The sequence below is a fragment of the Cervus canadensis genome, chromosome 8, assembly GCF_019320065.1.
Source record: "Cervus canadensis isolate Bull #8, Minnesota chromosome 8, ASM1932006v1, whole genome shotgun sequence".
Lineage (NCBI taxonomy): Eukaryota > Metazoa > Chordata > Mammalia > Artiodactyla > Cervidae > Cervus > Cervus canadensis.
The window spans coordinates 15,431,833-15,449,523 of NC_057393.1; the positions used below are offsets into that span (position 1 = coordinate 15,431,833).

General features: G+C 37.3%; 1 protein-coding gene across 3 annotated transcripts in view; it reads right to left on the minus strand.

Moving 5' to 3' along the window:
• The window catches only part of ATRNL1 (attractin like 1), a 740,683-nt gene that overhangs the window by 122,260 nt on the left and 600,732 nt on the right, over positions 1-17,691 (minus strand). For all 3 annotated transcript variants that reach the window (XM_043475348.1, XM_043475346.1, XM_043475347.1), the window contains one exon: positions 4,343-4,457. In XM_043475348.1, coding sequence (XP_043331283.1) covers positions 4,343-4,457 — 115 coding nt within the window. The remainder of the gene's footprint in view (positions 1-4,342; positions 4,458-17,691) is intronic.

Here is a 17,691-nt window from a genome sequence, read left to right on the forward strand (position 1 = left end):
CATCATACAATATTTCTAGATTTTTCAAAATAATCTGGTCAGCCTGCCAAAACTTCAAAGCCCAAAGAAAAAAGAATTTCAAAACCTTAGAACTTCTAGTAGCTTTCATTTGGTTCGTTTTGCCAAACACGAAGCCAGATCAGGGCAAAATTCTACATTTAAGTTAAGCACCTAACTCCTTTCAGACAGTGGACATTTGGGCCACCAGATTTTTAATCCAGTGATAAAAGTTAATCTGCTTCATATTAGTAAGAATCCACAAACTATGAAATCCATCATCCCCATCACAAAGTGACAGCAATCATGATCATTTTCAATTTATGCTTTTGAAGAGCTCTATTTACTTTGCCCACATTTCATCTTAATGTGACTCTAAAATGCTTGGGGACCTTGCTCTCCAAGGTGACGGGTGATATGCTTGGTTGTTTAGTGCTAGGCAGCAGGGTTACTTGATACGCCCTGCCTCCATGGGGATGTCAGCCTTTTAGCCACTCTGAGGTCAAGAGAAAGTGGCTATGTACATATGTCCACAGCAGAAATCCTACTTTAGCCCAAGCGAGTCTGGCGTGGTTGGCAGTGGTTGTTCATAGGAGATACAAGGATGAAGCAGCAGGTTTACAGAGCCAGGGAGCAGGGAACCTAATTAGCCCAGCACCAGGAGTGCCAAAGAGCCTATTTAGTAATTTTTGTTTTTCTTCTTCTAAGCTACCTAGAGGGAGAACTGCTCATAAACATCTAAATTCATTATATGGGAAAAAAAAAAGACTACTGAATGGAGTAATATAAAGGATGAATCTGCAGTTTCTCTTCTGACCTCTGTTAAGAAGAGAGTCATAGAAGGGACTCCATGCATTTTAGACAGATGTTAAAAGGGCCATGTCTAATTATTACTTGCTAAATATTACTGGAATATTTGCTGGTAGGAAGAGAATAAAGTCCAAAGACAAGGACATGTTTTGAATTAAAAAAAACAAAAAAACAAAACACTAGTTGCTACTTAAAAGAGATGGCCAGAACCAACCCTTGCTTTTTTTCTGAATCATTTATTTGTTAGTGCTGACATGCAGGCTCTGAGAGAAAGCCACCATGCTCACAGGATGCTTCCGCCTTCTCCATATCCTCAAACTCATCCTTCTCTTAAATGCTTTTATTCATGGTAATGAAGAGTGCATTATGAAAAGCATCATTTGACATTTAGGAAGCTATGTTTCAGAAAAGGGCCTGATTAAAAAATTAAAAATTGTACAAAGCACTGCAAGAGGATTTTTAATCTAATAATTAATGTTTATTCATCACTGAATAGATATGTTCACATTAGGAGACATAAACAGCCTAAGAGCCAAGAGAAGACTCTGGGCACCCTGTCTTTTACACAGTGGGAATGGGGTTTGTCCATGAGGCTCCTCCTCCGCTTTCTTCATAACTCCCTCTGACCTCTAACCCTGCACCAATGTTGGAGAAGGCTCTTCAGAACATAAGACTCCTGGTGGTACAATTAGAGAACCAATGAATGGATTCTAGTCCAACTGCTCATTTTATTATTGCTCACTGAGTCTCATAGATAGAAGCGGTTGCTCAAGGTCACGTTTCCCAGGTCTCCTATCATTATCATCAAAAATATTTATGAACTGCTTTCTATACACTGTGATAAGCAGAGGCACACATCTTTATCTTCCTGTCAAGATATGAGATGAACCAAACATTAGCAATGAGATAACCAATGTCAACATTTCCCTCTGAAGAGCCAATATGGTGCCCAAACTATCAATGGAGTGCATTTCCTCTCAAATACTGGATGATACTATGATAAGTTTTCATTGACAAGGTACACACCAAATTATCTTGATGAAAAGGGAAAACATAAGTCATTTAGTTTGCATACTGGTGTCAACATTTGCCTTGGTTAGAGAAAACACACATGTGAACATTACAAAATTTCTATTGGCACTGTCTTTTTTACCTCTGGAAAGTCAAGGGTTTTTCTTAAAAAACATATTGTTTCCCACATCTTATAAAAAATTTCAAACACACAGAACAGTGGAAAGAATTTTACAGTGGACTCCAGGAGTCACATCACCTAGATTCTACAGTTAACATTTCTTTACTTGCTTTATATCTGTCCATCTGCTCATCCTACTATCCATCCATCAGTAATATTATGTCTTTTATGCATTTCAAAATAGACTGCAGACAGAAGATAACATTTTATTTTGAAGGAGTAGAATCAATGAGTTTTCCTACTCCTGTAGAGTTAGCTAAAAAAATTATTAGTTTTTTTTTTAAAGGAAGAACAAACTCATCCTCAATTGTGCACACAGATACTCAACATAGTTCAATGTACAGTCACTGTAAACAGTGTGGTAAATTAACTCAAGGTTTTGTCTACTTTTATTAACCCTGTAGACGTTTTCAGTACTCCTCCAAATGTTTGGCTTTGTGAGGACATGGGCTGTAGATTACAGAAAAGTAAGCTCTCTGCTATAGATAACAGGAGAAAATTACCTGGAAATTTAGTAGTAAGTATTTTTGTTGCTGTTTTGCTCTGTACTCTAATACTTCCAATTATTCCTTTAAGTATAGGAATACAGAGACTTATATACATAAATTCTTTTCATTTATAAAGTGAGTTTTATGATACCTATGGCTCACGCTTGTCATAAGGATCAACTGTGAAAAGCAGGAAAATACTTTGTAAAGAGTACAACACTACACGCATCTAATACAGCATTACCATTAGTAACTGTAATGCATCTGTAATATAACACAGCTGAGGTAATGGTCCCCACTGCTGTTTGACTTTTTCAAATCAGTCAAAAAGATTTCAAAGGTTAAAGGGACAGAGTATTGGCAGTTGCCTTCACTTTGCCCGTCAGTACGTCATCTTGTCAAGGATCTAGAAGAACCCTGGTGTATATCGCATAGACTTGTTTTCATTAGTGAAGTGTTTGTTTTGGACATCATCCCATCCTTGAAACAATACTTCCATTAGCTGGGCACACTACCTATAATTATCCATCTTATCTGACCAATGCCAAGCTATTCTATTTACTGCATCCCATTTACCTTGGTGGTTCTGAAAGGAGAAAGGGGAGGCACTCAACTCAACACATGAGAAGGTTTATTTCATTGAATAAAACAACTACAAATGAACTGTGGGTAGAAATTCCTACAAGATATCATCAGGTACCATAACCGACAAGTTTGGAGGTGATGGCGATCCTCTGTTGCCATACAAAAAAAATTCTAATACATGAATATCTTAAAATGTATAAGCTATAAAGTAGGTAGCTTTCATTTTTGTATCTTGTTGGGTACAAACTGAGAAAGTAAGGAGCAAGGTCAGAACTAACTAGGGAGTTAAGGAAAGAAAAATAAGCAGGGAGATGAGTTCATCATCAATTTCCATTACTGAGAACCTGCCCACATCTCTTGCACTTTATTTTACCCTTAAGGGAAATTGAAGAGAAATATAGATTTGAAATCACCCTTACCCTCAAAAAGCATCCATTTCACTAAGAGTTGTTTAGAGAAAACAATTGGGAGAAAGAACAATTAGTAACTGTGATCAGAAAGAAGAGGATATGTACAAAGAGAGAAACAGACACACTTTATGATCTAGTAACAAGTTATACTCAACATTGGGCATGTTTACAATATAGACAATGGTCAAAACAATGAGAAGATCTCTAAGAGGATACATGGAGTTACTTCAAATTTAAAATATGCTTTTTATGCAGGAAAATGGATATCAGAGGAAAAGAATGGCTGTGCTCAACTAAAGGAGAGGTCTATGAACCGCACCTGGCTGGTGCTGACAGCAAGAACATATCTTACATGTTCCAGGATGGATGCATCAAGCTCTTATCCTCTGATGCCACAAAACATTCCAAACATGCAAGTGAGTTCCTTAATTAGATTCCATATTTGTGAAGCAAGCTTCTAATCGTATTTATAATTTGGCAATCTATATGACACACATACTGGGAGAAAAGTAGCTACCCAAAATGGTCAAGAACTTGCTTGCCCTGCTAGCGAAAGTACTAATTGTAATTACAATGACTAATTGAAGTGTGTGTGCACATACATACATACATGTGTATATTATATACAAATACACAAATATATTCAACATGCATTTCTAAGGGAAAAACTGGCAAATCTGAATTTATAGCAAGGCAGATAGCTAGATATTTGGATAGAAGTTGTATTCTAATAAAATTTAACCATACTCTGAATTAGAACCTTGCAAATATCTTTATTGTGCTATCTGGTAGTAATGTTTATTTCTTCTGTTCCATCTACATGTTCAGCTTAACTGCTGATGGTGCCTCTTTCATCTTACCTGACTGCCCAGGGGGAGGGGCACCTGATGGCCCTCGTGGTAGACAGAGAAACACGGTCAGAACTGCAGCTCTGTTCCCAGCACAGGGTTCAATGGCTATTGGTTTGGGTGCTCCCTGAAAAAGAAAACCCATTCTAAATTTGCATTGTTTACATGATACTGTTACTCTACTTTTCTCTTACGCTTCAGGTAGCTAAAATGTACATTCCTAGTAGTTGAAGAGACACCACCTTTCAATTTTTAATAGTTTAATTGAGTATTTTATTGTAGTACTATTTCTTTTTTGGTAGTAGTGGTCATTTACATTTAGAAAACATTTTTCTTGGGACATGTTAGCATGTGTTTTTGTAATTTTTGAAAAGGACCCATTGCTTTGCTCTATTTTCATCTTTTTTCTCTAACAGAGTTTATTTTTTAGTGAAGTGAGGTTTACAGAAAATTAAGAGGAAGCTATAGATATTTTCCATAAATCCACTGCCCCCATGCACAGCTTCCCTGATTATTAACAACCCCACTAGACTAGCACATTTGTAAAAACTGATGAACCTAGAATGACACATCTCTAGCAACCAGAGTCCACAGCTGACGTTAGAGTTCACTCTCGGTGTTGTGTATTCCATGGGCTTGGACAGACATATGATGACATGTAATCATCACCACAGTATCATATAGAATAGTTTTGTGGGCTCAGTCACTTCAGTCTTGTCTGACTCTGTGATCCCATGGACTGTAGCCCACTAGGCTTCTCTGCCCGTGGAATGCTTCGGGTAAGAATACTTGCTTGAGTGGGGTGCCATGCCCTCCTCCAGGGGATCTTCCCAACTCAAGGATCAAACCTGTGTCTCCTGTGACTCCTGCATTGCAGGCAGATTATTTATTGCTGAGTCACCAGGGAAGCCCAAAGAGTAGTTTAACTGCCCTTAAAATCCTTCATGCTCTGCCTGCAGCTCCAGGAAATTACTGATCTTTTTATTGTCTCCATAGGTTTGCATCTTCCAAAATGTCATATCATATAGTTGAAATCATACAGTATTTAGTGCTTTCACATTGACTTATTTCACTTAAAAATACACATTTAATGTTTGTGTCTTTTCAATGTTTAGTGCTCCATAATATTCCATTGTCTTGATGCATTATACTTTATTTATCTATTCAATTCCTGAAGGACATCGTGATTGCTTCCAAACTTTGGCAATGCTGAATAAAGCTGCCAAAAACATCCGTGAACAAGCTTTTGTGTGGACATAAATTCTCAACTCCTGTGGGTAAATATTAAGGAGCATGATTGCTGGATCACACAGGACCTTGTGTCATTTAACACTAAATCCTGGCACACTGTAGATGTCAACAGGCTTACATCTGAATAAATAAATGTATTTCAATATATTTGATATTTGATATGTAATCTGTGAGCCACAAAGTTGTATAACTTCTGTTGCTTTTTCACAATTGCTTCTTCTCACCAATGATAAAATAGTTTATCTAATCAAATCCAAAATATTATATCTTTAAAAATGTTTTCCCAGTTTTATTCAGACATAATTGACATAGAGCAAGACACATCTTTAATATCATTTCAGTGAAATACATATGTAATAATCACCCATCAATATTTTTTTTTTTTTAGATTTTTTAATTAATTAATTAACTGTAATTTGGGCTACCCTGGGTCTTCATTGCTGCTCATGGGCTTCCTCTAGTTGTGGCAAGTGGGGGCTACTCTAGTTGTAGAGTGAGGGCTTCTCATTGTGGTGGCTTCTCATTGCAGAGCACCGGCTCTAGGGCACTGGCTCAGTGTTGGCCCATGGTAAGTGGAATCTTCCTGGACCAGGGATGGAATTCATGTTCCCTGCAGGTGGATTGTAAACCACTAGACCACCAGGGAGGTCCCCACCAATGCATTTCTATTAAATAATATAACTTTCAGTTCAGTTCAGTCACTCAGTCTTTGCAACCCCAGGGACTGCAGCATGCCAGGCCTCCCTGTCCATCACCAACTCCTGGAATTTACTCAAACTCATGTCCATTGAGTCAGTGATGCCATCCAACCATCTCATCCTCTGTCATCCCCTTCTCCTCCCGCCTTCAATCTTTCCCAGCATCAGGGTCTTTTTAAATGAGTCAGTTCTTTGCATCAGGTGGCCGAAGTATTGGAGTTTCAGCTTCAGCGTCAGTCCTTCCAATGAGTATTCAGGACTGATTTCCTTTAGGATGGACTGGTTGGATCTCCCTGCAGTCCAAGGGACTCTCAAGAGTCTTCTCCAACACCAAAGTTCAAAAGCATCAATTCTTTGGCGCTCAGCTTTCTTCACAGTCCAACTCTCATGTCCATACATGACTATTAGAAAAACCATAGCTTTGACTAGATGGACCTTTGTTGGCGAAGTAATGTCTCTGCATTTTAATATGCTATAACTTTAGAAATAAATGAACACAGGAAAATGATTACATGTGATGCTAGTACTTTATTAAGTACTTACTATGGATTAGGTGTTCGAAGTGCTCTATATATATTAATTTATTTAAATCTTACAACTGGATAAGATGAGAACACTGAAGCAAGAAATTAAAAAAACTTGCTCAAATTTACACAGCCAGAAAGTAGCAGGGGTGAGATTTAAACTCAGGTAGGTTGCCTCCTGAGTCAATGTTCTTAGCAACATAATGCAGTTTATCATATTGTGAATGTAGGAAAATTCATGCACCCACATACATACACACAAACACATGTGTAAGTGCACATGTGTGAACACATACAATCCATGCACACAGGTGTGAACAAAAGCACACACAGAATTTAAGTTTAAATATGATGTACTTCTGAAACAACAGAAATGTCATTTTACCTGAGGAATGCTGATTTTGGCTATTTCCCTCAAAAAGTGCAGGTGGGACATGCTTGACTTATCAAAGAAACATCTACTTATAAAGGCAAAATTAAATAGAAGATCAATGTATGGCAAAAACCACTACAATATTGTACCGTAATTAGCCTCCAACTAATTAAAAGAAAAAAAGAAAAAATACCACTACTTTAATTTTTAGAATAAATGATTTGTTTAGTCTTGGCTATTTCACTTTAAAAGTGCAGGTAAGACATGGTTGACTTATCAAAGTAACATCTATACATGAAGGCAAAATTAAATAGAAGAAAAAATACCACTGCTTTAGTTTTTAGAACGAATACCTCGTTTAGTCTTTTATTTTAAGCTGATATTTGAATTGCTCAGAAGAAATACAGACATATGTATTCATCCACCTAGAATATTTTAGAATACTGTCAGTTCCAGAAAGTTTAACGAGGCATTAAAGATAAAATATGTCCCTTTTCATGTAAAACTTAGACTGAAATTTCTGGTGACAACGGTTTTATGTGGTTATAAAGGATTTCTCCTTTATAGTGATATAAATCTCATGTTTTAAAATTATCCTCATATAGACACATTTTGGGAATTTTCGATATAAAGGTGAAAGTGGCCATGGTAATAGAAGAAAAGGGCATAAAAATCTTCCAAGAAAATGCTGTAAGCCATGTTGCAATACCTATATCAAGTTACATGGTCTATGGTTTTCCCCTTTAAAGCTTACATTTAATTTAACAGACTTATTTTTGAAAATGTTAAGCCAAAATCAGCATAAGTACATAGATATTCTTCGATGATGCAAATATTTATAGAATAGGCTTGTCATATTCCAAGAATAACAGAAAAATACTATGAATGTTTTGAACCATGTTTCTAGGCTCCTGAAATTTATCCTAATTTAATAAATGCAAGGTATATGTAAAGGTCAATTGGTTAAAATAAACTAAGAGAAGATAGAATGAATTCATGTTTAAATGACGGTGATAAATTAGAAATATTCAAGTCCCTTTTAATACGCCTAAGAAATAATTCATCATTTCTTCCATCAGGCAAGGTTTTCTTTGCTATTTTGTTCTTAAGCACTCAATGAAAGTGAAAAAGTGAAAGTGTTAGTCAGTAAGTCGTGTCCAACTCTTTGCAACCTCATGGACTGTAGCCTGCCAGGCTCTCTCCAGGGAATTCCACAAGTAAGAATACTGGAGTGGGTTGTCATTCCCTCCTCCAGGGGATCTTCCTGATCCAGGGATCGAATTCGGGTCTCCCACATTGCAGGTGGATTCTTTACCATCTGAGCCACCAGGGAAGCCCTAAGCACTCAATAGCACAACTACTCAAAATATCCAAAGCCACGCTAAAACACTTGATTATAAAACTAAGAACGATTTCACAATTATAACACACACACACAAAACAACAACCAGTTGAGAAACAGTGCTTCTTGGTTTACAAGATTTATCAAAACAAGAAACAATTTGAGAGTACATCAGCTGATAAACAGCTAACATTTATTAAGTGCTTACAATATGCCTCGTGCATATTATGTGTTGTCAGGCTACATTGCTGCTGCTTTAAGCACTAGAAGAAAAGGTTTTAAACATCAGACGCCAAGGCCAAAAGCACCAACTGAGAGAAAAATTAGTTAAAAAAAAAAACAATGATAAATTTCAAATAGAAATGGCTTAATTATTTAATACTTTAACACTTCAGAGTCGGCTACAGATAAAAGACAGTGTAATAAAATATCTTGACCATGGGAAAGAAATTATTTGCATAGAGGCCACTTTTGTGGAATCTTCCTTAAAATAATTCTCTCACTCTTAATTTTACTGCTATTGCACAGAAAACATTCAGAAATTTCATTATATTGATAGGCTATATGAAAGGAGATTATAATCCTATTTTAAAATCAAATTGGCTTACAACTTTATTTTTAGCTATAAAATTTTCATAAAAGGATATTAGCAAAAATATGAATTATTCATTATGTTTAAAATATTAGTGACTAGCACAGCTCCTTGACACGTCTGGCAGGAATTCATATAATTAAAAAAATTATTTCCAAAGACTCTGTGGCAAATAATACTTTCAATAAAGTATTTTAAGCAAAAAAGAAAAACACGTTATAGCACTTGAGTTTTGCAACAGAAAATAGCAAAACCCCCTGAATGATATTTCTGATACCTTGAGGTTTGTCAGTTGTTTAGCAATAAATACATAGCCATGAATCAAAATCACTTCACAATGACTAACATGTTCACTGAACTGTGCAATTTATCATACATTTTCCATGGCTGCCTTTGAAAGAGATAAGGCATGAGTTTGTTTGCCCACAGCACCCAGCAACTGTGATTTACTTCTAGGCATTTTCATATTTGTTGTACCGGAAGAACCAGGCATTAGACCGTGCCAGAAAACATCACTGACAGTTATGTAATTAGCAGTCCTTGTTTATTAAGCACGCGGAGCTTTTACAAAAGACTTGTTTTGTTCACAGCAGTTATTTCTGAAACTATTGTACTCATATCTTCAAGTTCTTGCTTTTTTTTGGAGCAATTCTAAAACTCTTTCCGTTTTTGAGCTATCAAAGACCAGTAAGTTACCAGGGAAGCTTCTGAAATCATAAGAATTTTCAAGATTACAGTCCTTAAAACTTCCAGTAACATATTCTGAAACAGAAACCACCTTGGGAACCCGGGGTCTGTCCTGGAAAACTGCTGCTACAAGAACCCCTGGGCGTTTAAGAAGACTTGAGTGGGCAAAGAGTGAGTGAAGGGGGAAGTGGTGACTTATAGAAATCACACTGAAGCCCATCACCGGAAACTAACCCCAGAAGCTGAGGTTTTGAGAGAATTATACGTAACTGATGGAGTAGGAAGTGGCTACCCACTCCAGTATTCTTGCCTGGAAAATCCCATGGACAGAGGAACCTGGCAGACTACAGTCTATGGGGTTGCAAAGAGTCAGACGTGATTGAGCATGCACACATACATAACTGAATCACTTTCCTATACACCTGAAGCACTGTAAATCAACTATGCTTCATTAAAAAAATAAAATAGAAAACAGAACCAAAACTTTCAATACTGCCAATGCAGGGCTTGCCAACTCAAATTACTTCAAGGAACAGCTCACATTTATTAAGTGCTTATAATATGCCTTAAGCTATGCCAAATGTTTACATGGGTTTAATCCTACCCCAAGAGGTAGGGGCTATTCCCATTTGATAAATTGTGACACTGAAGCTGAAAGAGTTTACATAACATAACTAAGGTTGCAGACCTAACAGTGAACAAGCCAGGATTTGGAAAAATGTAGTCTATCTTCCGACCTTGTACGCCTAACCATTATGCACACTGCCTGTAATAGGTAAGAAGACTGTCTTAACGTGTAGAGTAAGACAGTTAAAAGTGATGGGCACCGCAGTGAACTGGAAAGTACAAGATTTATTTAAAACATTCACCCTCAAAAACTTTGCTGCCAAAAAAAATAGTCTATGTGTTAAAATGGGCTGAGAGCCACCACTTTGTAAAATGGAATTCAAGATGTCACTTCAGAGTTGCCAAGCTCTTGTGTCTACCCACTCACCAAATTTCATCTTTTATTCTGCACAAGCACCGTGTTTTAGTCAATGTAAGTGCCCACTCTTTAATATTCACACCCGGGGTTTCCAGAATCTGTTCCTTCTTCATTCATAATATTCCTACTGTCCAGGAGATCCTTCCTATAGATCTCTAACTTTCCTAAAATTATTCATCCCTCAGAGACAACTCATGCATGAAGTTTCCTCTGGTCTGAGGTATGTAGTCTCTCCCTCCTTAGTTCTTTGTTATGGCCCTTTTCATTTTTCGAATGACACTTAGGCAAGTGTATTGTCTTCCCACTGGAACAAGCTCCTTGAGGGCAGGTCCAATTTCTTATTCATGTCTATTGACCTTGTACTCACTTCCTCTCTTTGAAAAGCATAAGCACAGTGCCTGTGTTACCTTTTGGGGATAGTTGTTTCCCAATCTTATAGTAAAAGATTGATCCCAATCTTAGAAGATTTATAAGATAAATAAGATTTATAATCTTATAGTAATCATAACATTTTTTCCCCAACCTTTTAGTAAAAGTATAGGTATTGATGTACATGTTGCATATCTCTATTAGATTCCTGCTCTTCCAAGGCAGGTATCAAGTTAGACTCTTTTCTTTGCCTTACCTAAAATATCCAATGGGGTGGTGGTGGTGGAGCGGGGGTGGGGGGAGGTTTCCCCATGGCACAGTTGTAAAGAATCCACCTGCCGACGCAGGAGATGTAGGTTAGACCCCTGGGTCAGGAAGATTCCTTGGAGTAGGAAGTGGCCACCCATTCCAGTATTCTTGCCTGGGAAATCATATGGACAGAGGAGCCTGGCGGGCTACAGTCCACGGGCTCGCAAAGAATTGGACATGACCGAGTGACTCGGCACACACACAGCATCTAATGGAATGCATTTTTACACATGGTAAGTGAGTTAATAAATGAAAGAATACATGGAATCTTCACACAGTGAGATAACTGGTGGGCGTGACTCAGTTTCTATCCAAATTATGAAATATTAAAGGGATAAAATAAAACACTGAAAAAGAATATTAGCTAACATTTACTGAGTACTTACTAGGAGCCAAGAGCTGTGCTAAGCACTATGTTTGATTATTGTCTTATTTCCTACTTTATACAGATGAATGAATTGAAATTCAGAGAAGTCAGATAATATTCTCAGGGTGACACAGCTAGAGAGTGGCAGGTTCAGGATTGGAACCCAGGTCTGTTTAATTATAGTATCTTGACTCGTCACCTCTGTATGATACTGTTAAAAAATATAGCTCAGGAAGTCAAGAAGTTTCTCATTCTCTCAGCTTGACTATTAATAGGAGGAATCAACTTAAGATATCATATATAAAAATTATATGTGTGTGATCTGCCCCATTTCTGAGCAGGGCTCAGAACACTTGAGTTCTAGAACCAGTTCTGCCAGTATCTAGTTGTGTGATCTTGGGCTTATTACTGAGTCCAATTTTCCCAAGTGGAAAATGAACAAGTAGGCTGGATGATTTTAGGATCTCTTTAACATTCTGTGACTATGATTTATGGACAACCTTCAGAATGTGTGACATAACAATATCTAACACTTACTCTAAGTACAGTGAAATTTGAAATTTCCAATCTTTAGTAATATTTTTTCCTGTTCAGGTACTTTAAATGACACATCTAATTTTTAAAGCACATTATTATACATATGATGAATACATCATATATTACTAAATGGCCACCATCACATGCCAGAAAAGCAATTAGAAAATTGAATCAAGGAATTAAGGATTAATGTGGATATGTTATACCTGTCAGCAGTAATAAGTGTTTTGACAAGGGCAGAATAAAGTCTGACAGTATGCACAAATACTAATCTGATATATGAGTGAAATATTAAAAATGCAAACAACTGCACATTAATCACTCTAACATTTCCCTATTAGAACACTTTTAATGCTATTCTTATCCAAATCTATCTATAAATAAAAATGAGCCTTTCTCAACGGCTTGCACAAGTTGGTATTTGCAGTTTAATGAGTATTTATATTGATATAAAATTTAGTTTTTAGTCACATTAGTAAAGTAGAATTAATTTAATGAACATAGAATTAAGTCAGCCTGATGGTCTGGCTCACAGCTGATCAACTGTGTTGATTCTATAGGATTAATAAATGCCAGGATTCCAGATCTCAGAAACAGATTCTCCGATTTTGTTGTTTAGACTTGAGAGAAAACCAAAAGTAAAAATCATATTCTCTCCTTATTTACCATTTGCATGAAATGATAAAGGAAAAAAACACATTAGCTAGCTTTACTTGCTAGGAGAATAATTCACATTAATAAAAGAAATTAAGCTAATGGACACTCTCAAAACCAGGCTTAAACTGCATTAGGAGAAAATTCAAAGAGAATAAGGTATTACATGTGGGAATAGGTGAAGGAATAAAATATAATTCACAGAATCAGTATGCTGCTCATGCAGTTCCAAAGATATTCCTATCATAAGCTTAATTTTCATATCGTACCAAATATTTTGTCCTTTGTTAAAATGTCTCTATGTTCAATCTCTGTTCATAATCTCACTACACACACATATGCACACACACACTTATACACACATTTTAAGGTTTATATCTAATGTAAAATATAGAGTTTAACTGAGGTTTACTGTTATTTTAATTGTGTGGCACTGATTTGGGGAGCAAATAGGCTAGATTATGATAGCGGTTATTTTGTTACTTGTTTTTTCACAGGTATTTAGGTCCCCCAAAGTGAAGATATTATCTCTTTTTGAAATATGATAAAGTCATGCTTTGCCCCTGAGTTGGTCAATACACAGGCATGTAAATAGGGGGTGATTTTTGAACAGATTATCTTTAAAAGTTGATTCCTGGTAGTAGTTTTTAAAAATTTTAAATATATTACCTATTAAATAATTGCCATAATTAGATTTTTTACAGCCTGTACTTTTCTTCATAGCTCTGTGTATAAAGCAACCTAACCATTATACTTCATGTATTAATTTCAAAACTGGGACCATCCTTTCTGACCTCAGAAAGTACTGCTAAGTATGAGACAAATGTGTCTGCCAAATCAACTGGCCTCCCAACTTGCTTCAGCCCACCCTGTGCTCTTGTTTAGGCTATTTCATCCACCCAGACTACTTGCCAACATCCATTATTTGCACACGATTCAGCTCAAAACTCTCAATCTCCAAGAAGCCATCCTGGGTCATTTCAGGCCATTCTGGCACCTTCTCACTCTACTCTATCTCAATAATTAGAAGTTATTTTTCCTATTGTAACCACAGACAGCAAGTGAAATGTAGTGGTTAAGAGAACAACTGTTAGCAACCACTGCCTGGGTTCAAGTCACTGAACCTCTCTGTCTCAAGTTTCTCAGCTATAAAATGGAGCTAACTATCCTTCCACATGGGGCTTCCCAGGTGGCTCAGTGGTAAAGAACTTGCCTGCCAATGCAGGAGACATAACAGACGTGGGTTCGATCCCTGGGTTGGGAAGATACCCTGGAGGAGGCAATGGCAACCCACTCCAGTATTCTTGTCTGGAGAATTCCATGGACAGAGGAGCCTGGGCGGTTACAGTCCATGGGGTTGCAAAGAGTCAAACATGACGGAGCACACACACATACCTTCCTCACAGTGTTGTTATGAGGATTAAAGGTTATATATTATATACATATAGAATGTATATTATATACAGATAAGATATATGAATTTTGTGTGTATACACACACACACACACACACACTGGAGAAGGGAATGGCAACCCACTCCAGTACTCTTGCTTGGAGAATTCCATGGATGGAGGAGGCTGGTGGGCTGTAGTCCACAGGGTTGCAAAGAGTCAGAATGACTGAGTGACTTACACACACACACACACACACGTATCTCACAGTACTTGATAAAAGTCAGCTAGTATTATTATGATGCCATTCTGCCCACTTCCCATTTTGCTTTATTATTATTTTCTGTCCCATTAAAGAATATGCTCAACTCAAAAGTAAACTCTCTAGAGGCAGATACCATATTTTTAAAAGCTCTGTTAATGGCTTGAAATTAATTAATTAAGACATTAAGTCTCCAAGACAATTCTATTGTGGACTTCTAGGGTGGGAAAAATCTGATCTCAGTGCCCAATTTCCCACCTGTGTCATATCAACACTGTTTCTGTATACCTGCCCATTTTTTTCGTTTTAGTTCTCTGCTTTTATTGTGGACTCCGATCTGACTGTGAGCACTATGTGCTACATAGAGTAAACTTGTCCTGGCATCCAAGACTGTGTGTTCAATAAATATTTCATGGATAAATGAGTATTTGATTTTTCTTTTCCAAATTGAGTACAAGGTAAATCTCTAAAAGTTGTGACAAAAAAGTTATAAAGAGAAGCTTAGTCTACAGCAAATAGATATAAATCAGGAGGAACTTAGAAAATCAAGATTTTGGTATTACCCTCTGTGTGTTTTGATCCTTTCCAAAACACATTATATTGTAAATGCAAGATGTGACCTCAGTCATGCAGCAGATAGATCAATTTAATTTAAAAGGTAAGTGTGTGGGACTTCTCTAGTGGTCCAGTGGTTAAGACTCTGCACTCCCAATGCAGGGGCCGGGGTTCAATCCCTGGTCAGGGAGCTAGGAGCCCATATGCTTCACCGTGAGCAAAACAAAAGAAAACAAAAGGTAAATGTGTTACGATCCCTACTGGCACATGGGGGTATAGCAAGACATAGGCACGGTGCCTGCCCTGGCAAAGCTTTCTTCTGGACAGTGGGACTGGGGGCATCTAAGACTATGTCAGAGCTAAATGCATTCACAGAGTTATGGGGGTAGGAGTGGAGGGAGAAGGAGGATTTGAGTAATTCTCTGGGGAAGGACCTGACCTTGCAGAGGATGACTTTGAAGGACGGAGCATTCTGATAGAAGGAAAAGCATGAATGCAGAGGCATAAAGGCACATAACTTGTTTGGGAAACTACTAGAAATTCACGGTGGGTCCAGCCTCAGAAGTGCTGAGTAGATCAGGACAAGAGGAGATCAGAGAGGAAAGCAGGGTCCTCAGTGAAACAGGATTCTCATCAGCCCCTTCACATCCTTCCTGGTCAAGAATGAGATTATCAACAGCTGCTTACAAAGCTATACCTAGATGCTCAGATTGAAACTGACGAGTGCAGAACACAGTGGGCCTCTGTGCAGCCTTCACCAAGACCTGCTGCAAATCGTCCCCAGTGGACACCCACAAACTTCTCTTTCTCAGGAACTCACAATGCTTTTTTATTAAACTATTGTTCACATCTGTGATATCAATTAATTAAACTATTGTTCACATCTGTGATACCATCTGAACATGAAAACATTTATTTCTGAAACTTCAATCATAAGACTAAATCAAGAAGCTCTGCAAAACCTAGCCATCAGCAGAAAAAATAAAAGTGCAGACACGGCAATATTCTTAGTGAGGAATCAAATGTTAATAGATCCAGCATAATAAATGAATTTCTAGTATGATGATTATTATACCATTCACAGCCTATTATAAGTAAGGAAAGCATGGACAAAAGTCTGAATGAAAGATCTTACCTCACTGGTTATGAAAACATGTATGTAATTAAAATACAGCAAAACCTACCTAAATCTGTAAGGGAATGAGTCATTCTGGATGACAGATTTTTTCCAAAAAGTTGGACATTAGCCCTATAAAGACTTTGTTATTTTAGGGTTTTTTTTTAAGTAAGGGTGAAGTCTCGTATAATAAATATCCATTTCTCTGCTTCTCAATCAGACTATAATATACTATAGGGAATTTAACACTATCTCCATGTCCCATGGTCATTATTATGAGTATAAATTTCCATAGTACACCGAGGATATATGGAGTTGCAAATATATGTACGAATATGTACGTTTAATGAATTGAAGGCCCGAAACCACAAATCTCCTGAAAGAGAATAGGTAGAACACTCTTTCACATAAATCATAGCAGTATTTTTTAGAATCTGTCTCCTAAAGCAAAAGTAAACAAATGAAACCTAATTAAACTTAAAAGCTAGGAAACCACTGACAAAAATGAAAAGACAGTCTACTGAATGGGAGAAATTATTTGCAAATGATGACCAATGATGCTGAAGCTCCAATAGTCTGGCCAAAGGATACGAAGAGCCGACTCACTGGAAAATACCCTGATGCTGGGAAAGACAGAGTAGGAAGAGAAGGGGATGACAGAGGATGAGATGGTTGAATGGGATTACTGGCTCAGTGAACATGAGTTTGAGCAAACTCCAGGGGATAGTAAAGGACAGGGAAGCCTGGTGTGCTGTATTCCATGGGGTCGCAAATAGCTGGACAGGACTTAGCACCTAAATAATAAACAAACTGGGGTTAATTGTCCAAAATATGTAAATATCTCATACAATTCAATATAAAAAACCATCTGATTAAAAAATGAACAGACCTGAATAGAAATTTTTTCAAAGAAGTTATACAGATGGCCAGTAGGCATTTAAAAAAAAAATGCTCAGTGCTAAACATCAGAGAAATGCAAATCAAAGCCACAATGAGATATCACTTCACACCTGTCAAAATAACTATCATCAGAAAGTCTACAAATAACAAATGTTGGCAATAATGTGGCGAAAGGGAACCATAATACACTGTTAGTATAACTGTAAATTGGTGCAGCCACCATGGAAAACAGTATGAAGATTACTCAAAAAGCTAAAAATAAAACTACTATGCTGCTGCTGCTGCTAAGTCGCTTCAGTTGTGTCCAACTCTGTGCAACCCCATAGACGGCAGCCCACCAGGCTCCCCCGTCCCTGGGATTCTCCAGGCAAGAACACTGGAGTGGGTTGCCATTTCCTTCTCCAATGTATGAAAGTAAAAAGTGAAAGTGAGGTCAGTCAGTCGTGTC